At 37.3% G+C, this 25,885-nt stretch overlaps 1 protein-coding gene across 38 annotated transcripts in view; it reads left to right on the top strand.

Annotated features, from left to right (window-relative positions):
- KTN1 (kinectin 1) overlaps positions 1-25,885 on the top strand; it is an 87,688-nt gene that overhangs the window by 48,443 nt on the left and 13,360 nt on the right. For 11 of the 38 annotated variants that reach the window (XM_087895522.1, XM_087895614.1, XM_087895550.1 and 8 more), the window contains exons 16-31: positions 1,476-1,513; positions 1,647-1,737; positions 2,646-2,714; positions 10,303-10,337; positions 11,001-11,091; positions 12,384-12,452; positions 13,544-13,581; positions 14,959-15,049; positions 15,179-15,247; positions 16,750-16,787; positions 18,149-18,239; positions 18,322-18,359; positions 18,776-18,866; positions 18,947-19,015; positions 20,432-20,469; positions 22,514-22,604. In XM_087895522.1, coding sequence (XP_087751648.1) covers positions 1,476-1,513; positions 1,647-1,737; positions 2,646-2,714; positions 10,303-10,337; positions 11,001-11,091; positions 12,384-12,452; positions 13,544-13,581; positions 14,959-15,049; positions 15,179-15,247; positions 16,750-16,787; positions 18,149-18,239; positions 18,322-18,359; positions 18,776-18,866; positions 18,947-19,015; positions 20,432-20,469; positions 22,514-22,604 — 1,047 coding nt within the window. Of the gene's footprint in view, positions 1-1,475; positions 1,514-1,646; positions 1,738-2,645; positions 2,715-10,302; positions 10,338-11,000; positions 11,092-12,383; positions 12,453-13,543; positions 13,582-14,958; positions 15,050-15,178; positions 15,248-16,749; positions 16,788-18,148; positions 18,240-18,321; positions 18,360-18,775; positions 18,867-18,946; positions 19,016-20,431; positions 20,470-22,513; positions 22,605-25,530; positions 25,618-25,885 lie in introns of all 38 variants that reach the window. The other 27 variants (XM_034433471.3, XM_087895469.1, XM_034433474.3 and 24 more) reach the window with 6 other exon arrangements.

The following is a 25,885-nucleotide window of genomic DNA, read 5'->3' as shown; positions in this document are numbered from 1 at the left end:
GTATAACATTGTTTTCTGCCTAGACTTGTTTACTTATTTGGTAGACAAAAATGGATTCCAGAAGCAATATCCTTCTGTTGCTTCTCTGGATTTTTCCCCAGACTCTTTTTGCTTTGGATTACAGGTAGTCCTCTACTTACAACAGTCGTTCAAAGTTACAACAGCACTGAAAAAAAGCGATTTATGACCATTTTTCACACTTACCACCTTTGTAGCATCCCCATGATCATGTGATCAAAATTCAGATGCTTGGCAACTGGTTCATACTTATGACCGTTGCTGTGTCCCAGGGTCATGTGATCACCTTTTGCACCCCTTTAACAAGCAAAGTCAATGGGGAAGCCAGGTTCACTTAACAACTGCAGTGATTCACTTAACAATTGTAGAAAGAAAAGTCGTAAAATGGGGCAAAACTCACTTAACAACTATTTCGCTTAGCAAGAGAAATGTTGGGCTCAATTGTCATAAATTGAGGGCTATCTGTACAAATATAGTATTTTTTAATATTTTTATTATTTAAGGTTTTTTTAATCCCACCTTTTTATTTTTATAAATAACTCAGAGTGGTGAACATATATAATATTCTTTCCTCCTTCTATTTTAGCCCTTCTATTTTACTCCCTTTAACAAATGTCTCACTTAACAACAGAAATTTTGGGCTCAGTTGTGGTCGTAAGCCGAGGACTACCTGTACTTTTCTTATACCAATCTCGGTACATAACTTCCCCCTCTAATTTGAAACAACAAAAACCTAATATTTGAGCTAGTGCATCTAGATCAGAATTCCCCAACCATTCTGGTGGCTCAGAGCAGGGACAGTGGGGAAAGATTTTGTGGGCGGGGCCGCAAGTGCCACGACAATGCTCATGCGAGTAGGTGCATAAGTACCTACTACAAGGTGAGAATGAGTGGATCTGCAAGCAACAAGGCTCGTGTGAGTGGGACCATGTGCACGCACAGAGGCCGACCCCTCAGGCAGCCCAGTGGCAATTAACCCACGGATTGGTAGTGAGCCACGGACCACAGGTTGGGGACCCCTGATCTAGATGCATTTGTCCCCCCATTAAGTTCAAGAATCCACATCTTGAGATAAGTGAACATGGATTTAAACATACCTGACTTGCCAATCTCATTCCTACCAATATACAAAAATTTAAATGTATGCATGTACAGTTGTAAATAAAATTTACAAATGGCCATTTTTCCTAAAGTGTTTCCACTTGTTAAGATACTACTTTAAAGATAGTAATTTTTTTGTTAGATCAGAATGCTTTGAAAACATCATAGCCTTTCAAACAACATGTCCTTTCTCAGAGCCAAGCGAAGGATATGTGTGGTCCCTTTTCTTGTCATAGAACAAAAAGCAGAGCCAGAAACTAAATGTGACCTTTTTAAAAAATTGGCTGTGAGTATAATTGCTGAATTTTGCTGTGATGCGACACTAAAAATTGTACTAATTTTTTTTTTACATCTAGGTGGTTGCCATTCGTGAGCTGGAGCGGATACAGGAAAGGTAAAACCAATGAAGGTTGCTTCTTGAGAAACGGATGCTGTGATTATTATGCATTAGTTCGGAACGGGGAGGGTCTCATGCAAGATCTTGTGAGCAAGGGGGAAACTTATTTTAATCTTTTTCTCCCCTTCAGTGTACAGGTCAAAGATGACAAAATCAGAACACTGGAAGATCAGCTGCAAGGACATTACTCCAAAGCTTCAGATGCAAAGGAGGAACTTCAGGTATTACATTTTACAAAGCTGTAGAAATAGGAAACAATGAAACAGGAAAGCCAAAATTAAATTATTTATGCATTGATGGGCTCTAAATTGTGGAGAATATTACATATTCCATCAAAATATCTAGGGAGTCCATTCTGAAATGTGGTCTCAGTCTGGATTATTGTCTATGGCCCAAAAGCTTATGATTATGGCAATGTTATTAAATGGCTTTTCTTCAGCATTAGTTTTCTTTATTTCTTTCCTGTTCCTGAACCAGGAGCAGGTATTTTGATGCCTTTACTCTATGCTTCCTGGTTACAATATTTTAAATTATATATTTCATATTTTGTATTTTTATCAAACTGTGATGTGAATGTGTCATACAATAAATATTCTGTGCTTCTCAAATTAACCAAATTTGGAGTTTATGGGAATTGAAATATCTAGAAGAGTCCAGGATGGCTGTCCTTACCCTTTGTGGAACATTTTGGATCTTATTTTGCCCCTTTCCTGTTTTCATCATTTAATTTTCCCCCGCATTTTGGCAGTATTCCATCTTGTTGATTAACTTCTGCTAAATTGCAGTTACTATGTTCATTGTCTTTTAAAAATCCCACTTTGAAATTACTTGCCAATGACCATTCCATCTGGAATTTTTGAAAATTGTAATCCTAAAATCATCAGATTAAGGATAAATTAAACCATGTTTAGGAAATGAAATAGGAGGATATTGCATATAAAGAGCTGTGTCTCTAGGTGTGTCTTTCCCCCAAATTTACCTTTTCAAGACAGTAATAGAAGCCAGTTCCAGTAGGAATCACTTAACATTTCTTCAAATGTTCATGCTATTTCTCTTAAAGAAAATGATAAGAACCATCTCCAGGTTTGTAATTCCAGATTAACAGTATGATCTGACAATTACATTCTAGGATCTAAAGGATCAAAACAAAACTTTTCAGTTGGAAATTCAGAAACTGCAGGCTGTCCTCTCTGAGCAGGTATGGCACACTTTGCTGCAGATAATAATAATTAAGGATGTTCAGTCTCTGTTTAATGAAAATAAATAGGTTATGTTTACTAAGGTTTAATTTGATGTAGAACAACATTACATGCTCTGGATATGGCAGAACAATACCAGGCTGAGCACAAGCCTCAACCACTGTAAAAAGCTGTTGGTATTCCCTTTCTAATGAATCGGTTACACCAAGTTCTTGTCAATGAGGTCTGGGACAACTCGGCACGTCCATTTGCTGCAGCCAACTCACCACAGGACAACTCACCGCAGGATAATTCAATGCTGTATTAATCATTTCATTCAGGTACTTTTATTATTGGTGGCCTCTTAACTCTTGTATTTCTGGATTGATCTTCTTTATTATTATTATTGACCATGGTTCCATCAAAATTAATTTAACTTCTGTATTTGTTGAACTGTGCCATGGCAGATTATATTGCGGCAAGTTGGCCATGGCGAGTTGTCCCAGTCCATTGCCATTGACCTTGTGTCTTTAGCAGACTTGCAACAGGTCTTCCAGATAGCTGTCTCACCTACAGTACTCCCTCCTAAAACATACGGATGCAAAAGCAGAAATGATGGTACAGTTTGGAATCCCACTATGCCAATCCTCGTTCATTTGTTTACATTTTTCTCCTTTTATTTTTCTCTCTTCCACCATTGGCTTGTCACTTCCGTGGAACTTGAATAAAAAAGATATATTGAATTTAGTATCTGGCCACAGAGACAATAACTTGTGGATAGCCAAGGTTGATGAGACACACAACCTCTTCCTTCTCCTCCTCTTTTCCCTAGTTTGGCTTGGAAGTGCATACTAGGATTGAACCAGGAGACGGAAGGTTTGTTTAGTTCAGCTATAAGAAAGGCTGCTCTGGGACTCACATGGGGGGGGGGTTACTTTTATTTATCTTTGCGGTTGTAGTGCTGGAATTTTGAGTTTTGAGGGGCTTGCAGAGCTCTTGCCTTCTGATAAAATCACTTTTGTAATTCCTTTGTACAAAGAACTCCAACTTAAGATAAAGAGAGTTTAGCAGGAACTTAAAATGTTCCCCAAATAATTGGTTTTCCATATTGCTGTTTCTTCTATCAATTTTCTGAATGAGATGAATGGAAGTATGAACTTCTGAGGCTGTGAATAACATTGTAAGACCCTGTCTTATATTTTTTTGAACCCTGAAATAAGCGCTTGGCCTTATTGCCATGGAATCAAAAGCCCGATTGGGCTTATTATCAGGGGATGTCTTATTTTGGGGGAAACAGGATATATGTGTGTGTGGGTGGGTGTAAGTGTGTGGTGTTCAATGAATGTTTTTATAAGTGTTTATAAGGAGGTCAGGCTTGTAAAATGCTTTATTATCTTACTCATGCTTCCTTCTGAACACTTTACCCTAAATAAAAAGCATAGGATTGGAAAGCATTCAGATGGAACCATTAATTCATTCCCAGGACTTTTTTTTTTTTTTTTTTGCTTTAATTTATATGCCGCCCTTCTCCGGAGACTCAGGGCGGCTTACAATGCGTTAAGCAATAGCCTTCATACTTTTGTATATTTATACAAAGTCAGCTTATTGCCCCCACAATCTGGGTCCTCATTTCACCTAACTTTGAAAGGATGGAAGGCTGAGTCAACCTTGAGCCTGGTGGGATTTGAACTTGCAGTAATTGCAAGCAGCAGTTGTTAATAACAGTGCTTTAGTTCACTGTACTACAGGCTCTTGTCTGTAGTACATTATTTGTGTAATATAACTTTCCATGTTGTCAACTATTAGTTTTTATATGCATGGTTGATAGATGGGTTGAGAGATTAAACAAAGCATGCCTAGTTGAGAATGAACTTCCTGAGTGACCTTGCTAAAACATTAGGTTTTAAGTTTTTCTTCCCTATTGTCAACCAAGCCTGTGCTGGCATTTTTAGATGCAAAATAGCCTTTAGTGGTATCTGTTGAAAGCAGTTTTCAAGGAGAAATAAATGTATTTCCCCATTTAATGCAGAATAATTTTTCTTTTTTGAATAAAGGATTTGAAACAACTGTTCTTCAAAATTCAAACTTTTTTCAAGTGCGCAATACACTTCTAGAGAAAATTTTAGCAAGCGATGCATAGGTTAGTAATAATAATGACAAAAATGCAGCATGTTAAGAAAAATTGCTTGTAAAATGTATACATTCAGCAGAATTTGCAAATAAAATATAGATGTTAGGAGAGAAAAGCCCGGTAGGGAAACAATTCAAGGTCATAATAAAAGTATTATTTATTCAAGAATCTTTACTGAATTTTAATATATAATAATATATATATTACCATATGATGAATTCTCCAGTAATGATGGTAATTAGAATCAGAATTTCCATTGCCGATCAGTTGTAAAGCAAGATGTCACCTGACTGTATTGATTAGAGACAGCACCTTACCAGTCCCCATTACCTTCACTAACCAAATCCCCTCTGATCATTTGGTGAGAATGCACTCCAATCCAAATAACTCCTGGATAGATTTTCCCAGTCCCAAGTCTTTGTAAAACTGCCTCTTCTTGAGCTCCCCCCCACACCTACCTATGTCCCCCCTCCCCAAATCTCTGCCATTTTGGCCATCCTGTACAATGGCACTCCTTAGCAGCAGTGGTGGCCTTGACAGTATTGAGCCTGAAGTAGTGGCCTTTAGCAGTCCCCGTTGCCTTCTGATGCTGTCCACACCCTTCTTCAAATGGTGTGTGACCTTTTCACAAAGCTGCTTTGCAAGAAGGCTGCATGTGGCCAGCAGCTCCTTCAGAAAGGCCAGGAATGCTTCATCTACAGTTGGGGGGGCAAGAAGATGAAGGTCAGCTGGGGGATTGGCAGGGCTGTAGGAGCAGAGGGCAGCAAAAGTGACAGAGTGCAGGGTAGCCAAGAGGGCAGTGATGGGTGGAGATGGACAGAGATAGGCATGTACCTTTTGCCTTTCAATGGGAAAAAGATTTAGGCTTGTTTTGACACAAAGAGACTTGGAATAGAGGCAGACATGTTGAGTCATATTTCTTGATGTTCCTCATAACAGGCTATTTTATACAGGCTATCTTCTAAGGTCTGATCTAAAAGCAGTGGGAGTTAGGATTGTTGCCACTGTCTAATTTGAAGAGAACTTTTATGGAAGCTTTTGACTTCTTTTGCTAATTGACTTCTTGGATCTTTTGACCTGATAGAGTAAAAATCAACATTATTGCATATCGTAATTTTGGTTCCTATTATGGCTGAGAGTGTCCTTGGATGCTTCTTCTCTTGCTTCAGTGGGAGGCCAAAGAAACTTTGTAACCCTGTAATAACCTCCCAGCCACTTCCTTGGTCCTGCCTGCCGTAGTAAGCAGCTCATTACAAGAGCTTTATCCTATATCACTTGACTTCATTGTTTTCTACTTTTTTCAATTTCTTCCTTTTTTCCTTTATTACTTTTTCTGATAGTCCAGAAAAATGTCCATCACTTTTCTTGGACATATTAGGAGAGATTTCAGTGGTTAGGGGCCACCATTCTCAGGGACTGACTCTCCAAACTATGACCTCTTCAGGTGACCTGATGGCCTTTCCAGGTAGGTCTCCTTCTGTCTTGCCCAAAGTATTTTTAACAATTATGCAGAGGTGGTAGTTTGCTCACCCACTTAAGGGAGTGATATATTTTTCAATTAAGAACCCCTAAACAAATTGGCCAGAAAATCAAGCACATGGCAACAGCCATCTTTGAAGACACCCAGAAGAAAAAGGCATATATATCTTGAAGCCCAGGAAAGAAGAGTCCTTTCAAAACAGATCAGCAGAGCTGCCCATGTAGGCTATTGTAATTTGGGGATTTCACTTTTTCATCCCTAAGAAGCTTTCAAAGAGATCAGAAGTCTCACAGCTAGTGGAAAATGATACATTTCCTAAGAATGTGGGTACAGATTTCCTGGATGGTCTACTTTTAGTTCCAAGGGTGGCTGACATATTTCCTGTAGCCTCAAACCCTGCAGCAAATATTTCCTCTGCAGACGTGTTGAACAGGGTCACCAAGGCAGGCTAGACCTCTGGTTGTTAATCTGCCTCGTTATTAAGATCAGTAGAGAGGCTGTCTTGAAGAGACTCGTCTTTTTGTCACACAGTATAACAGCACTTTGATTTATTAAGACGACTTTGTTATTTATTTCATTGTTTTCTGAATCAGTTTATTAAATTTCTATATTCTGTTTTTGTTTTAACTTTTGTTAGCTGCCTCGAGTGCTTTCCACAGGAGAAAGACAAGGTGTAAATCAAATAATAAATAATAAATCCTAGTTGCTATTAACTTTCAGCATTTTTGGTGAAAACGCTCTTAAAAATCATTAGATGATTCTTGGCCGAAAACAAGGACAACAAGGAAGCCTTTCCAGCTATTTCCGCAAGAAGAGTGGATAGCAACTTGCTTAGCCTAGCGTCACTTCCTTTCATTTCCTATCCAAAACCAAAGTTACACAAGGATCCATAATTTATTGGCATGAGTCAGATTATCATCTGAAGCAGCAGGAATCTAAGGGTCATTCTTCATAAATGGACAGCATGTATCAAGATCATCACTGAGTCTGGGGGTGGGCAAGCTTTGCTTATTTGCCTAGTGATTGTGTCCTAATATTCATGCACCTGAGTATTTCATACAGTGACATAGCTAATGAAGTTCTTCCTTAAAATTCCAGAAAGTAAAGCACCTACTTCAAGCCATCAACCATCTGTTTGCTATCAAAATCATACAATCATTCTCACTGGCAATAAGTTTCATGTGGCAACCCAAAATTCCATTCTTTTGGCTAGCCTTCCTTTATTTCCAAGAACCTTGTTTGTATGTTCATTTCCCCATCTACTGGAGGTGTTTGAGATTTGAACTGGGCCATCATTCTCAATACACTGCTCTCCCATTTGACATGGCAACATAAAGATCCTTGTAGCACATGTAGTGTTCTCTTAGGACAAAATTCATACCTACTGCTATTTAGATTACCTTCTCCTCTGTTCTCATTCTTTAACAGAGTGAGCAAGATAGTCTGTTGCCTATCATACCTTGGCTTCTGCATCAACTGGGAGAAGAGGCAGATGCCCCCGCTTAATGCCTGCAGCTTCTGGAAACAAAGCTGAACTATTCTGGCAGGCTTGGCCCTCCTCCCTTACAGGAATTAATCAGGTCAGTGATGCATGCCAAATGGTTGAAATTCAGCAGCCCTAGGTCATCTCTAAGGCTCAGTTCCATGGGCCAGGGCTCACTCATATTACCTACAGTAGGCATCATTTTCCTTCTTGAGAGGAGAAGCAACAGGGGACCAAGTCATTTATTCCACTGAGACCACATTTGAAAGTTGTTCATATGATGGATGCCTAAGGCCCTTGAAAAGGGTGTATTCCTTTGGAAGTTCTTTCTCACCCATCCTAGTTCCAATGCCAGCCTTCGGGGTTTAGGAGACTTACGCAGTGGACAAGGGTTATTGGGTGTTGTCGGATTCACTAACAGACTTCTTGGAACTCAAAGTAATTAGGCTAGCACTCTGCAATTCTGAGTTTCTCTCATGAGGGAGACCTCAACAATGTTAGAATAATCAGAGTCCCATCTTTCATCGCTCAATAAAACATGTCAAGGCCTCCTTCAACTTGTTCATTGACTAGCCCAGTACATGGAAGCCTACAGTTATATTGTCTGGTTCATCTACTTTTCAGTACATCTTGCTAGCAGTTTGGGTACCTTCTCTACTAATGTCCCCTCAGTGTTACATGCAGGGCAGCAACATTGTCTTCAGACTCGGCTGAGCTTTGTGAGGTAAATACATGGTGCCTTACAAAGGAAGAAGAGTACAACTCTTTTAATTCACAAATCAGAGTTGACATTTCTTTCAGGAGAAGAGCTTTGCAATAAGTAGTACTTTGTAAGTTTGCTCAGTCAGTCGTTCAAACCCTTTTGGGCACCATTCTAACTTCAGCCAAGGATATCTTCCTTTAAGTAGGAAAATGGTACATCAACTTTATTATGAAATTCCTTTTTCTTCTAGGAATGAAAGGTACCTGCTCTTTTTCTTTCAATTACGGGATTTTTCCTAAGGAGGAGTGTCTTCTGTAAAACTTGAATTTACAGTTGTTTTTATTTAACCTCACATGTATGGAACTATTTTTTAGTAATGTTTGTCATCTCTCAATTACTGGAAGCTTGGCTTTTACTGCCATCTAAGATCTACAGAAAACTCTTTGGTCTTCCTTACTGGAATAAAAATAGGAGCCCTTCATACTCTTCATACATGATAGAAAAAGTGATCCATTCCATTACATATTGAATCTTATTCCACAATTGTTCCACAAAATTTGTATTATGCATTTTTATTATAGTTTCTTGAACACGTCTCAGTAGTTAAGTTACAGTGCTAAACTGTAAAGTACTTTGCTGTTATAGATATGCAAACATACCTGAGGAGGGATACTAGAGTTGTAGTTCATAATGTCTGGAGTGCCCACCCATGTTAAAGGATCTGTGGTGATTTGATTTTTTAAAAAATGTTGACTAAAAATAACTGAAATTGAAATGGACCAAAGATCTAGGTGCTTATTGATTGCTTCTTATGCAGAACATGTAGGCTTCTCAATCGCTATGGAATGAATGGGTGCCCTCCTGAAAGATCTCAAGGCCAGGTTGGCGATAGGTCATCCTAGAGAAAATCTGTCTACATGTTTGCTACTTGTTTGCTAAACAGTTAATACTGACTTGATGATGCAATTAGTTATTGTTGGTTTTGTATAAATAGTATAGGATACTTGGTACACACTAAATATGTAGCAGTAGATGTTATAAAATCTTTCAAATTTCTTTGATCAGGAAAAATGTAATATTAAATAATGTTTTATGTTAACAATTGAATTCTTTTACTAGGGATAACTTCAATTTATGAAGCAAATTGCTACTATTTGGAATAATTTTCATTATTCATTTTATAAAAATTGTGATTGATAAAAGATTGATAAAATTTAGCATTGCAGTCATAAAAGATGGCAAGATAATGTAGCGAGCAGTGCCAAGGAAAGATTCACTCACAATGTTAGAAGAGTTAGAAGAACTAAGTCAGGTACCACAAAGTTTGCAATTCAGTCTTCTGTATGGGCAGGAGTATAGTTGAAGACTCAAAAAAAGGACACATTTGTACATTGTTACCGGTGGCATTGATGACTATAATTTCTGCACTATTATGTTATCTGGTTGGTAGTGAAACATAGTGCAAGCAAATCATCAAATTCTGAGAGCACCAAGAACTTCACTTTCATCTCTCATCTCAACTAATTTGGTTCCAGAAAAACATCAGAAAAGAGAAAGTGAAAGAAACAGATTATATTTGTTTCTCAGATTACCACAAAAAGACTGTCCTTTTCCCTCCCTTCTCTGCCACCTCTTCTTAACAAATCAATGGCATACTCCATTTGAAGGCTCAGCTAATGATATTGAAATATCTGGGGTGGGTTTTGTGCCATGACTTTAAGTGAATGTAAACATTTAGATTCCAAGCAGCTGAATATCTTAGGATGAAAGTTGTAGATTTAACATTTATTGCTTTGTTTCTTACCTATTAGGCTAACAAAGAATTGCTGGAGCAATTGGAAAGAAGGTAAGGAATGGGAGAAATAAATGACCTCCTAATCATTTTTCAAGTTTACCTTGCTGTATAGCCTAGGGTGGGATGGGTCTGCCACAGATTTCTGAAAAATATGGCTTGGCATAGAGACGTTCTAAAGTTCCATCCTTGACATTTCTATGCAAAGCAAAAATTGGTAAATTGTGGCTACTGAAACTTTAGCTTGAATTCTCCCAATTTTATACTGATAATGCTTCCAAAATTCCAGCTGCCCAATTCCCACCCCCGCCCCCTATTTTCAGATGTAAAAACAACCTCATATATATCTAAAGTAGGCTTAAGGTAATTGGTGAAAAAAATAAATAAAATCCAGTTCTCTCCCCTCCCCACAATAAACAAGAAAGGACATCAAAAAGAAAGGCAACATCATTAGCTTCCATCCACCTTCACAAAGTTAAGTGCGACCTCTGAGCCACCAAAAGAAAGCCTTCCCTGTAGTAAAAGAAATTGAGGAAGTAGGATGGGAAGGAGCTTTCTGGATGAAGTGATATTCTGAGGAATTAAGGCTGTGTTACAGCTGGTTCTGTGAAGACTATTCAATGGTAAGCACCCCTTGAGGAAATGTGCATAAAGTTGCCATCCTGATTATTTTAACCAGTTTTGAATAGTTGCCAATGTACATGTTCTCCGCTTCAGTATTACAGATAAGGATGACAAAATAAAGACAGTTGAAGAACTCCTTGAAACTGGGCTCATAGAAATGGCAAATAAAGAGGAAGAATTAAAGGTAATGGCTTTATGAATGTTACATGGCTTACTTCTGAGTGGTGCGGGAGTGTGTAAGATTCCATAGTACTTCAGCTAGTCATGCCAAGTTGCATAGTATACGTGGAAGGTTTTGTAGGGTTTGGAATGAGCTTCTGTGTGGACACACAACTCACATATAAGTACCCACAGATGACTATTCAAAGAACTGCACTTACAGACAACTAATTGCTTCTTTTACTCCCACCTAACCAACCTTCTGCTGAGAGAATTAAGACATGTAACTGTTCTTTATGCTGGAATAAGATTGAGTCTTCAGAGATTTTTGTGGTGAGGACATCAGTGTGTCATTTGATATTGTGTCATTGAGTGCACTTTATACTGTCAAGCTGGAATGCCTAAATAAATATGAAGGTGTCATTCATGATCCCTTGTAGTACACACATTAAACACTAGATATATGTGCCAGGTTCTGGTATGTCTTGCAGTGTCCAGGGAAAATTGTAAAGCATTATTCTATATTAAAATATTATTGCATTAATAATAAAAGATTGTCAAATCTACTGAGGATTTATATTTAAGTTCACATTTAATTAAATTTATATTAAATTTATTGTTTTTTTGAGGGACTATCTCAGGGGTGGTATTCACTTACCTTCGCTACCGGTTCACAAATGTGAGCGTGCGCCTCCTCCACGCAAGTGCAGAGCCTTCTGCGCATGCGCAGAGGGTCAAAAATGGGAGGTGATGACGTCTGGGTGGGTGGGTGGAGCCTCCCGCCACCAGCACTACCAGATCACGTGATCCGGATAGAACTGGGTGAATTTCACCACTGGACTATCTATGTTGCACTGTACCTTTGGCCAGTTCAATCTGGCAGGATTGATGTGCTTAAGTAACACTCTCTATGGGGACAGAAGAAGGATCCCTTTTCTGTCACAATGCCTGTCCTCTGGAATGAGGTTCCCCCAAGATGGCTCCCACCTGCTGATGTTTCCAAGGGCCTTGAAGTCATGGCTCTTCATCTAGGCCTTTGCTGAAGATGACTTTGACCCAAGTTGGCATATTTCCCACACTCTGCTTGTCATCCTGCCATTTTATCTTCCTTATTGTTTCTTGTTTTTAATGTCTCGTTTTAATGCTTTAAATAATTTATAAGCTATAAAAGTAGTTTATAAATTATATAATGTATAAATTAAAGTGTCACTGGGAGTTGGGGAGCATATAAATTTAATTAATAGTAACAATTATTATTTAAAGATAAGTTGCAGTGTCGCAACTCTTCAATATAGAAACTGTTTTGTTTGTAAAAAGGCATTGAGAACAGACAACATATCCCTGAAAAGTGAAGTTGAAAATCTTCGGAAAGTACAGACTGAGCAGGTATATCTTATCAGAACTTTTTTTAAAAAAATCTTCAAATGGATTGCTGGTAATTATAGCTATAACATTTTCCATCTATTAGTATCCTGCTAATTCTAACAGTATCCCACTGGAGAATTGTGGTGCTGTGACAATGTTTTATTTTAAATTAGCTTTTCCCCCAGATGCTAGGTTAGGAAATGAGTCCCCTGTGGGAATACCAGTTTCCTTTGTTTTACATTGTTTTGAGCGTTCTTATCTTGTACACTACCCAAAGTTGCTATCAGTTAAAGGAGCGTATATATTTGATTTATAAATATATTTTTTGTATATCTAGAGAATTTTACTTGAAACTTTGGATTGTAACTGTTGCTACTCTAATTTGATATCTGTTGTCCCATCTTGTTTTACTATATCCTGTGAGGTTTTTTTACACCCAAAAGCCAGCTTGAGTCTGCACTATATCTTTTATGTAGGAGATACATGGTACAGATGTTACTGCAGTTCTAAAATATTATTGACATTTTGAGGAAGGCACAATACTCTGGTTGCTAGTTAATGTTACCAGGCAGAGAATTTGTACTGTAAGCTAAGCTGTGCTTAAGGGTTACTCTTGGAATGTAAGTCTATATTAAATACAATTGGTTGGTGGTAGGATATATGCCCATCATTCCTAATATACTGTTTCCAAGGACCCATGTTCCGAAAATAGCAGAGAAGGGAAAACTAGATTCCAGTGGGATGCCACTAGAGTGAAAATGTGACATATAGAATATTTTTCACAAAGAATTGGGGAGCTAAACTGTGCCAGCTGTGTTTAGGATTAAATTACTCGTAGTTGCCAAATACTATTCTTTAGTTTGATTAAATAAATAATAGAACTAATTTGTTTTCTAATTTGTAATTATAATTGCAATGCTGCAAATACAGTTATAATTCTATTACTAATTTCTCTTAGAAGATCAATATAACCATTCATTTATTTATTTAATAATTAATAAAACTAGTATCATTTGTGCCAGGTAATCATTATTATCCTTTGAAGCATCCACTCAGAGTGATTTGAATCTTTCCTATTAAATGCCAATATATTTTCATCTTTTTTCCCAAAGGTATCATTTGCATCCTTGGTAGAAGACCTGCAAAGGGTGTAAGTAGCAGCATGACTTCGGTTTTAATATGCTCTTAATGTTTAATTTTTGTTACTATTTGAAATTAAGTGGATAAATATTAACATACAAATTCTGAACTATAACATATATAAAATGAAATGGTGAATGTTGCATATGGTATCCCAACATTTACCTCTCTCCAAAAAAGTATACCTCTTTACATTTAAAAAAATCCCCAATCACCAAAATATTTGATCTGTGAACTTTTCTGTGAGCAAAGGATTTTTGTTAAGGTAGTGGCCTATCTCTCCCGCAAGCCCACACCCTGCATTAATCCTACTCTTAATTGTAGAGTGAAGGAATAATAACTGATAATAACAGCTCACTCTATCTGTTCATACTTGTAAGCGGATCATAAGTTTTTTAACAGATAGGTGAAGCTAGGAAAATTACATCTCGTACCTGGGCAACTAGCGCTGGTGCCCTTCAGGTCTATATAGGTACAGACTCCAATGGATAATTAAGATTGCAGAAAGAGTAATTGCAACCAGCCTGCCTTCCAATATGCCTTCCATATTGTGCAGGTTAGAAGGAGGGCTAGAAGATACCTACAGACTCCTCCATAAAGTGTTTCAACCCCCCCCCCCCTCTCGGGATGGCATTACAGGACATTGCATGCCAAAGCAACTAGACACAGGGACAGTTTTTTCCATCGTATCACCAGTTTGCTGAACACCTAATTCTCACAGTGCTATCTAATGTCTGCATGTATTTACCCATGTAGTATGGCCGTAGTATTATCACTTATCCTTATTATCTACTTTACTCCCTTCCCCTTTTATTGGAGTGATGATGATGATGATGATGATTCTAGTCCTTTGCATATTCACTGAGAGCTTCTGCTCCTGAGACAAATTCCTTGTGTGTCTAATCATACTTGGCCAAATAAAGTATTTTGTTCTGTTCTGTTCTAATTTGAAATTCAGTATTGGAACAATTTAAAAATGCTCTAAAATTGCTATGGCTGAGCTTTAACTACTCTTTCAGTAAATATGAATAGTTCCTATATGTACTTTTTGAAATTGATTTTCCATACACTGTATGTACACACGTATACTGTATACAAAAGCACACTGAGATATAGCAAAATAAATGTTTTTTTTAATGGAATAAACCGGATATTTCTTTACTATCAAGTATTATTAGTTCTTCCATATCTAGGTGTTTGTTTGCTATTGTATTTATTAAATCCAATTACTGGTGTAGAAATATTGCTTGCTTTCCATCATCTGGCATTTACAATCTACTTCCTAATTAAGCTCTTTTTCACCTTGTACAAGAACTTATATATTTAAAGTTTATTTTCTAAAATACGCTCTTTATATCTGAATTTTCAATTTTATGCCTTGCTAAAGAATTCGTGAAAAAGATGGAAAGATCAAATATGTGGAGGAACTGCTTCAAGCTGAAGTCCTTAAAGTTGCAACCAAGGAGAAAACTCTTGGGGTAAGTATTGGATCATTTGGATGTTGATGCTCCATTATTTGTAGCATTAACTTGTGAGTTTTGTTTTTTTAACATTCCCATTTTGTGTCGTCTCCATTGTACAATTTTATATGTTTTGTCATTGAAAAGGCTTTGGAACAGGAAATAGAGGCTGTGAAAGAAGAACTAAGAAAGGCCCAGCTTGAAAAGGACACTCAGGTAAAGCCATTATGAGCTAGCAGCTGGGTGTATTTTACTTGGCATTGTTCCTCCCTACACATCTAAGTGCTTCTTTCTTAACTTTCAGTAGAGGCTTAAAAACAATGAATCATATAGGATTGCAGTACTTAATTGATAATTCAATTTGATTAGGAGTGCGTTGCTGAATTTTAAAGGAGGACATGGCCTCCACTAATGTTAAGCAGATTTCTATATTTAAAAATAAAACCTTAGAAAAAGCTTATCAGTACGTATGCAATAGGAGGAAGGCATTTCCTAAGATAATATGTCTTGTCTACATCATGTAATTGTTATGAAAACATCATGTAAAAAAATGATAGTTCTAAAGAACAATCATTTTTTTTTTTGCCATATGCAAATTTAATTTATCAACTCACGGTCCTAACATCATTGTCATCATTGTTCTTATTGTTGACCTACACAGTCAAGGTGATGTAGTGACTATAACGTTAAACTTGGATTGGGAGGGCTCAAAAATCACTGACTATAAGTCAGTTAATCTTTCTTAGCCCAACCTATCTCACTCTCTTTATTGCGGCATAAAATGGAGATTCCATGAAAGCTACCTTGAACTCTTAGAAAAACTGAGAAATATAATAAAGTATTTTTTTATTTAAAAGATGGACCTAGCATTTCCATGAACAATACTTCTGAAGACTCACAGAAATGCTAGAAGAAGAATTTTAAGAAAATTCCAAGAAGAATTTTAAGAAAATAGTTACTCTGAATGGTATCTAGAGATGCCAGTATTGTAATACACTTATATAAATCAATGGTGCAATTCATCTGGAATATCAGTTCTGGTGGTCACAAACCCAAAAAGGATATAATAGAGCTAGAGAAAGTTTAGAAGAAGGCAGTTAAGATGATCAAGGGCTAGAATAGCTTCCCAATGACGAAAAATTGCGATATAGTGGGCTTTCTAATCTAACAAGAAGCAACTGAGAGGGGACAGGATTGAGGTGTACGGGATTATACATGGATAGATAAATCCAGCAAGGAAAAACTATTTCAGCCTTCTCAAAATACAGGAAATGGGGATCACTCAATAAATCTGAATCGTGGAAGAATCAGGATAAAAAGATTCTTTTTTATATTTGTAGTTCAGTTTTGGAATTCAGTGCCATGAGGTGTGGTGCTGACTTAGGGTTAAGGTGAGGCTTAGGGTTAGGTTAGTTTGATTTCTGGAAGTCAAGGGACATATTGTTTCAAGACCTTTTCATTATTGCCCATTATTTCTTTTGTCTTTCAGAACACAATGTTTTTAGTCCTACAAAAATGCTCTTTTTCTAAAATAGTCTGACTGCATTTAATTAAATTCCCAAGAGTAACATTTTACAGAAGTGTCAAAGTATTCCAAAAGACAACTGTAAATATTTGATATTAGCACTATATTAAGGCTTGCTATCGTATTTCCCACTCCTTGGACTTATAGTTTATCATCATTTTGACTAACCTATATGTGTATTTTTTTCTGTTAGGTGACATTTGTTCAGGAGGTTGAAGATCTTCAAAAACAGTAAGTGTTTCTGATAACAAGAATTTAGGTGTTTTCTAGCAGTCCTTGTTAATAAAATGTTAATAGAATATAGTTCTAATTTTTATCATGTTTATCATATTATAAACAGTTGTTGCATAATTTAGAATTGGAAAACTATGGTAAGGCTTATCAAAAGTCTCTGATTAGAAGTTAAGTAACTAAAATTGAAGTTATTATTTTAACAGCAAATAAAGATATTAAAACAACTGCAATTGGCTGTCGGTCAGGATATTTAACCTACCCCTTCTGGAAATTAGGTACTACAAGAAGGAAAAGTATGTCATGTGTGACTGGCTGAAAAGATGCCAAGAGAGGCTGCAGCAGCACCTCTTTTGAAGACATTGACATTCTATTTCAAGAAAACATTACTTACCTGCCATATACAGCCACCCATACCTTCTCCAGTTGCCTAAAAAGCCAAGTGGGGCATGGATCTAATCCAGTGGTAACATAGCTCATACTACAAACCATCTTTTATAGTTCATCAGTTTTGTGAATTTCTCTTTCAGAGCATTGTAATTATAGGAATGCAAGAACTGTAACCCTTGGAATTCCCAAATCAGCACCAAATACAACCAAAGCTGATAAAAGTCATACTAGGCAGTCAGTACAACAGAAATCTCAGCATGTCTTTATAGCCAATCTGTGCACAGGTCCTCATACCCAGTCATTTCTGGGAAACCCCAGGGACAGAGAGCAGATTTCTGATAGGCAGCATCCCTGTCACTGCTCAATCAGAGTTCAAAAATACTTGCCAGGTCTGATAGGCCTACTGTGCTAATAAGAGTGGTAAAGAATACATGAAATCACTGAAATATAAGTGAAATCCAGTTCAAGAAGGGTTTAGGCTTCAGTAGTTCTATTTTCTTTTTAAAAAATAATGATAAAAAAGATTTCCTTCAAACATGGGTTTCTTCTTGTGCTTTTCCTGGCAGTAAATTGGATGTGTTGCCATTGCCTTTTTGTAAGTTTTTTTTTTTTAAATTTCCCAGGCTAACCTGTAGCCCTTGTATTTCTGGGACTCTATCATCTAAATACAAATCCAGGTTAATTCTTCTCAGTTTTTCAGCACCTAACTGGACATCATGAGGACTCTTCAAAATACTTACACTGTTAGTTTTGCTGCTTTTTCTTTGCTTTTACCCTACTGTTCTTTGTATTCTGGTGAGATGCTGACCCACATTGCTGGCCTTGTGATCATGCCCTGAATTCAGCATCTGGCTTTTTTGTCTATGAAGACATATAACAATTGCTGTTGCTTTAATTTATTGTCTGCTGTTGATTTATTTAAATAGCCACCCATTATACAAATGTAACTTTTGTCTTGTTCTCTCTTGCAGACTGAAGGAGAAAGAGGAACAGGTGAAGAGTCTAGAAGTATTGTTGAAAGAAAAGGAGAGTGAGATTTCGAAGAATGTAGAATGCCTTCAGGTACAGTTGATGAAACTTAAAACTCAGCAAGTGATTGTAGATACTTTGTCACATTAATTTTCCCCTGTCTCTTTCCTGCTAGGTTTCTGTTGCTACTTCTATTAAAGATCATGAGGCTATGTAAGTGAACAAATGGAACTTCTTCCACCATTATCTATTCTTCCACATTTTGATTTGGGGTAAATTCTTGATGCAGTTGGGGTGTGAATGAGTAAGAGAGACATTTCCTTGTACTTCGTATTGGTTGGACTAGTTTTTTGTATTGGGTGATGCCCTCTTTCTTGAAGACTTGCTCCTAATCAAGGTAGTAAATCTTCAAATGAACAATGAAAGTTTCTAGCACAGTTGGTTGCCAGAGCAGTCAAACATGACAACCACAATTAGTTGGGAAACTTGAAAAACAATCCTGTCATATAAAATGTTTTCATATAATTCAACCCTGACTTTGCTTGCTGGCTAAAAGATTCTGTTTTGAGTAATTTGCTGAAGGGTTCATTTTGGTTTTTTATGAATAATTTTTTAAACCATGTTCACAGATTGAGAGAGAAACAAGAAGAAGTGCAAGAAATGGCAACATTATTAGATGAGAGGGGAAAAGAAGTTGCTCACCAAAGAAAAGAGTTGCAGGTACCTGTGACAGCTTTAAGAGGAATGGGAGGGGTGTTATGAAGTGGGCACAGAGATTAAGACATTATCCTCTCTTACAGGCTGTACAGGAAGAGAATAGGTTATTGAGAGCACAGATTCAAGAAATCAAGCATGAAAACAGCAAACAGGTATTTCTCCAGATTATTAAATTTACAGAGTTAAAAAGTGAAACAGTAGATGTATTGCATGCTCTCTGCCTTAAGAGTCACTTTGAATAAAATCAGTTAGCTATTGAAATTACTATCGGCCAGGTCTCGTGTTTTGGCTAGATAAGGAGAAGGGATTTTCCTGTTCATTTATTGGAATGATGGATCTTACTTTCTAGACTATCATTTTACTCCTGTCAGAGCATGCACTTCAATAATAACCTTTGTCAGGTCTCCATCCTTTCTTAATTTCATCCTTTCTTAATTCCATTGCAGCACCATATGTATGAAATAGGTGCTTGTGTGTAAATTTTAATCTGATCAGGAGCATACAAAATGACATAAGCCTAATACACCTATTTCACTCCTTCAAAACCATCCTCTCAAATCAGGTTGGTTTTAGAGATATGGTGCCTCAGTGGCTTAATGACACTGGAGATGGTCTCTGTTCCAGCTGTTCAAGTCCTAGCATTGCATGGCAGGGTGAGTTCCCATCACTCACCTCAGCTTCTGTCCACCTAAGAGTTCGAAAGCATGTTCTATGTGAATAAATAAATAGATACCACTTAGATAGAGAGACAAGTTGGTACTCTGTGCAGGCAGTCAGATTCCTGCCAGCTGTGAACTTTCCTGGTTGTGGAACCCATTTATGAAACGGTTCCAGGGAACGAAGGCGGTCTTAGGATGACGCTTCAGGAAGAGCTTCTTGTCTTTCTGGTGTGAAGCCAGTTCATCCTCCTGTAGCATAACTTGGGAAGCATGCAGGTGTGTCCTACAACAGAGCTGGTAAATTGGCAGCCAAACTACTACTCTGGAATAGCATTGTAGTCTCCTGGCTAATGTAACAACTCCATACAACAACAACTACAACAACACCATGAAGTAGAAGGAGAACAAGAAGGAGCAGGAGGAGGAGGAGGTTTTACCTATTATTAAGACACATTTAAAGGGGCAAAATATGTGTCTTGAGCCTCACAGAGGTTTAAGATACTTATGAACCCATTTTTGCTCTTTGATTTTCCCAAATTTCCCCCAAAGAATTAAACAACAAAAAAGATCCCTCATTCTGACACATCATAATGCTACTGGCCCAGTGGTGCCTTAGAACACCCTAAAGATCAAAATAAAACTTATCAGAAGTAAATTAACTGCAGGAAAATTGAAAGAACACCTCTGTCTTCTGTGGTATCATTAGTATGAAAAGCAGATAAATGTCCAAAGGTAATCCAAATATTGCAATAAGTGTTGCTCTAATTATTTTTGTGCAATTTATGTATTGGCTTCCAGGCTCCTGGGAAAAGCCATTTGAGGTGGTAAATGGCTGCATGTCAAATACTGTTAAAGCTGGGGAAGTTTCCATTGCATTTCAGTTAAGTGATTTATGCTCCTCTGTTTCAGGAATCCTTGGTTATCAGGAATGAGCAACTTTCACAGCTGTAAGTTTTTGTTAATTTATTTAAGCATGTCTTTTACATGGGTATGAGCCACAATATTCTTTTCCTGGATGCTGCTTCATTCCTGTTTCCCTTCATTAGTTACTCTTTCCTCAGCAATTCAGCCAAATTGGGTATTCATAGTCTAAATTCACTGGCACATCCTGGAAAGCTTTATAAGCCTTTATATTATGCCTTCCGCCGTGCCCTTAAAACCTTCTTTTTCCAGCAAGCCAGGCTGGCCTAATTTTTAAAGTGTTTTTAATTGTTTGTTTATCGTTTTTAATTAATGGGGCCAAATTTATATTTATCTTTTTAATTGTATTTTAATATTTGTACTTGATGTTTTTACTTGGCTGTTCACCGCCCTGAGTCCTCAGGGAGAAGGGCGGTATACAAATTCAAAATAAAATAAAATAAAATAAAATAAAATAAATAAATAAGCCTCAACAGAGTTGATACCAAGATGTCTCAAGGCAGTGGCCTTGAACACCATTGCTTGAAAAACAATATACAAGTTGTACAGAAATTACTTACCTTCAAATGATAACTGTATTTGTGTTTCCTTGGACATGGTCTGTTTCATTGAAATGAAACATTTTTAAAGGTGTTTTAAAAAAAAACACATCAAAATTATTTTTGGCTGTCTAGATATATAATATAAAGATATTGTCCCATCTGTGCTGTTCTGACGATTTGTGTGAGGAAAAATAACCTCCTTGGCATTTAAAAATGCCCCTTTAAAAATTGTTGACTATTTGACATTCACTTATAATACTCCTAGTTTTACCTGTGGTTTTATGTTTATTGTAAACAGTTAAGAGACATTGGTTTCTTAGTGGTGCAGAAAGTTTGCATTTTATTTACTTGTGAATAATGGCTTGCACAGTTCATATCCTTTAGAAAAATAAATTCTGCACTCAAAGTGATGTTGCAGTTTTAGATAAACTGTTGCTGGTTTTGCTAAAATACTATTTAGCTATTGGCAATTAAATTGTACAAATATGTTAAATGTATGTAATGATAATTGTGTGGCATGTATTATATTTCTATAACATGCTTCCTGCAAAATGCTCAGAAGAATGTTGGTGGGCTCACTTCTTCCTAGTTTTATCCTCACACTCACATGAGGTAAAACAGTTGAGTAATTTGTTGAAAATTACCCAGAGAATAGGCATACAGAGATTTGAATTGAGTCTCCCTTGATCTTAATCCAATTTGTAAAACCAATTCTGAATGCAAAACATCCCTACTTAAAGGAGACAAATTCATCCTCTGAAAGCTAAAATCAAGAGAAACTTTATCACTCAATGCACAGTTGCCATTAATTGTGGTGTCACTTTAATTTTAGTTTGGGCTTCTAGACACAAAATGATTCTTTAGAAAAAGACAGTTAAGGAGAAAAGTGGATAGGGGAAGAACATATTTCCTGCATTCTCATTCTCAACAGTCTTAATTTAAAAAACATCAGGTGTACTATGAGAATAAGATGTATTTATGGGGTATATGATATGTTTGCCTCCTACAGTTAGTGGTGATGCATGGAAGAGCAACCCTATGGCCTCTCCTCACTGGGTACAGCTTGGAAAGGAGAGTCAGCCAGTACAGAGAAGAAAAATGCTTTATACTGTCTGTGTCTTCATTTACCAAGTTTTGCATCTGTTTGCAGCACTTCCTTTTTAAGGAAAGCTTTTAAAACTCCATATCTGACAGAATTGTTGTTGGAGGGCAGAGAAATATTTTAGCAAATAACAGGTAGAGGAAAAAGTTAAGAATAATTAACTTATAAAATAATTTGCAATTGCTGCCTTCTTGCTTCCAATTGAATCCATCAGAAATAGGATTCTTCCTCTACCTACTTTTAAAAGAGCAGATTTTCTAGTTCTCATGATCCAAAGTGGAATCCTGAATATATATTGACAACGGAAGGGGGAGGTCAATTGTCTGTTTTTTCTGTTGAAGAAACAAAAACAGGAGTGTACTTCACAGTCCCTGTCTTACTCCCTTCTACATGGCTGTGACTTTGTCTTTTCTTGTATGGATTTAGCATTTCTGGGAAAGAACAAGAAAACACCAGCCTTCAAAATGAGTTGGGCTCCTTGAAACTTGCAGTGGAGCAACAGAGGCAAAAGAACAATGTAAGTAACTCCTCCTAGAATAACTTTTGGACAGACGGATGTTGAAGGAAGCACTCCTTTTGTACCGAATGTTCTCGTCCTAGAAGATTCCTTGATTACAGCCCCATTTTCCTCAGCATGGCCTGTGGAACTCATAGGAGCTGTAGTCCAGCATGTCTAGAGGATTTCTTTCACCGTTTATGTCATGTTTTAATGTACACTTTTATCAGTTGTTTTAACCTGACCATTTTTTATGTTTGAATTTTACTATAAAACACTCTAAGATTATTTTGATGCGAAGGGAAACACAAATGTTTTAAAAGAATATGTATATCTCAGGCCTCCTCTTTCCTCCAGCAGTAAGAGCAGGGTGGCTTTTCAGGGGATAGTGAGAGGGAGATTTTACTCTCCCTTTTATATGATGAAAAGTTTTTGGAAGTATCTGAGAGGGTCCCACTGCTTAGTAAACAAATTTCAGAAGAAGAAAATGAGGTATTTTCTAATTGGCTAAGTCAGGGGTGTCAAACTTGTATCATCACGGCATCGTCACATGACATATCAGGACTTTTTCCCCACTTCAGTAAACCGGGCAGGGGGGCGAGTTTGACACCCTTGGGCTAAGTGAATTTCTTGAAAGTTGATAGGAAAATGCTTCTGAAAAGCATTACCCATTTTAAAAAAAGCACCTTGACCAAAGAAGCAAACTTAACACTTATTCATTTCACTGCTCAGAGATCTTTTGACTTGATTTGAGCATCTGAGAACAGGACAAGAAGCAACAGTAGCTCATTAAAGAGAGATCCTACCTGGAATTACTGAGAAATTTCCTGACAGTGAAAGCAATTAGTCAATGGAACAGCTTGCCTTGTGGAACTGTGGATGTTCCATTACTGTAGGTTTTCAAGAAAAGATTGGACATTCACTTATCCAGGATGGTCCTGCCTTGGGCAGGTGGTTGGACTAGAAGACCTCCATGGTCACTTCCAGCTCCATGATTCATCTTTTCTCTTCAATCTTTCTGTTGCTAAACAAAACTGGAAACACGCAGAGCTGTCATATCTCTTGTTCTATTGGGTGCTGCATAAGGTGCTCTGAAACTTTTCCTTTGGAACTTCCTAAATATTTCTCCTGTCCCTGAAATATATTTCATCTCCTTCCAGCAGTCACCATAAGAGGAAGAGACAATGGATATATAGACTGTATATAGGAATAATTGAATTTGCAAATTTCCTGTTCACTCTTAGAAAGCTATTTTAGGCTTTTATTCTATTAAAAAATTGAAGACAAACTAAAAAGGTTACTAGAGAGGTTTGTGACCTAGGAGAATAAGGATGCCTCCCCTTCAAATCAATACACAACTGTCAACTTTGGAATTCCATTGAGGAAAATCACTCTCTTATAATGTGACAATCGTCTAGGAAAACAGAATTCTGATTTGAATTTCTCCTTTGATTAATGTGCTGCGGCTTTGTATTTTAGCACAGTTTTGATTATTTTATCAAAATGTAATTGATCGCCTTAAACACATAATGGAGTAAAAATTCAAATGCCAAAAAAGTTTAATTCCTAGTTTGTCTTCTGATCCACCCAGTGAAAATAAACTAAAACAGTTTTGGCCTTCCCCTGGTAGCCACCAGAAATTAGGAGAAGAATGTGAATCGTAATCTAATATTCACATCATTGGTTCATCTAGCTCAGCACTTTTTACTCTTGTTGGATCTCCTTTAAAGTGTCCTAATATCTCGAGAGAAGACTGGGTGCTTCTTTTTACACTGTTGGATTACAACTCCCATGAGCCTCAGTCTGCTTATTCAAAATATGAGGTGAGGGTAATTGGAGTCCAGCAATAACTACACTGCCACAGCATTCATCTCCTGTATTATCCTTTTAGATCCTTCTGTACCAAGAAATAGGCCTGAAATTTCCAACACTTAAAATAATTTGCTTTGAGGATGAAGGTTCATTCTCCGAGCTTGTGGGTTGGTTTCTGAATGTTTCGTTACCAGACTAGGTAACATTTTCAGCTGAGTTTAGGGGATGTCAGGTCAACATTCTTCTTTTTATAAGGGCTTCAGGTGTGGGTGTGTCACGTTAGGGTCTTGTGATGGGTCACAACCCTAACCCACGCAACACCCCCCCTCCCAATGACCCTGACCTGATGTAACCTCCTTATCACAAGATCCACTGATGACTCACATCTGACCCATCACAAGACCTTCACTTGACACACAGCTGAAGCCCTTATAAACAGAGGAACACTGACACCGACATCCCCTAAACTCCGCTGAAGATGTTAACTAGCTTGGTAGTGAAATAGTCGGAAACCAACCCACAAGCTCAGAGAATGAACCTTCACCCTCATCCTACACCTGAGCTACAGATATTCACCACTATTGCATAATTTGCTTTGTTCCTAATATATACTACCTCCCAGCAGTGTTTAAAGTCAAAGCTGATGCTTTGGAGGTTGAAAGCACCTCTTTGAGAAACCCTCCCTGCATTCCTTCAAATGACACTAAATTTTCAGTGGTGTTCTGTTTGGGTTAATTTCTAGAGTATGCAGCCAACTTAGTGGGTACCTGATTTAGCGTATGTATGCTTGTCAGTATGCATGTATGTATGCTGATAACTTTTGAATATTTCTCCATTTTCTTCTTTACAAATGCAGTCAAAGTATGGAGGGGGAGGTTCCTGTTCATGATGCCATTATGGCCCTAAAATCAGAAATAGATGCTTTTTTTTTTTTTTTGCTTTTGAATTTTTTGCCATATCAACGCTCTGTCTTTTTAACATCACACTTGTCTTTTGCTAGTATGCCTCATCTAAACTGAGCACCGACCCATTTTGCAGTGACCCGTGCTCAAATGCAAATGCTCGCTCTTTGAGGTGAAAGCAGAAATTGTTTTATTTTGGCTGAACTGAAACCATTCTTTCTAAAAACGATTAGGACCTTCGAATGAAAAACTGGAAAGCAATGGAAGCATTGGCCTCAACTGAAAAATTGCTGCAGGACAGAGTGAACAAGACTGCCAAGGTTGTAATGCTAATTGCTAGAAACAATGCATTAGCTAGAAGTGATTCTGCAGCCGCCTTCTAAAATCAAATGGAAGCATTTAGCTTTTACTGCAGTTTTTAAATACACTCTTTTGAATCCTTCCTTTCTTTCTTCCTCCCTCCCTTTCTTTTCTCCATGTACTTTCACCTTTGCTTCTGCCTGTCATCTTTATACCCTTCTTTTTCTTTCTTTCTTTTAAACCTTTAATTTGTGAGCATGCTGCTTATTTTGGTTTTGCTTGGGACAG

The sequence above is a fragment of the Pantherophis guttatus genome, chromosome 1 (assembly GCF_059756535.1).
Source record: "Pantherophis guttatus breed Tessera chromosome 1, ASM5975653v1, whole genome shotgun sequence".
In the NCBI taxonomy this organism is placed as follows: Eukaryota; Metazoa; Chordata; class Lepidosauria; order Squamata; family Colubridae; genus Pantherophis; species Pantherophis guttatus.
Note: the sequence above shows the minus strand (reverse complement) of the source record. Positions and strands in the feature narration are given on the sequence as shown.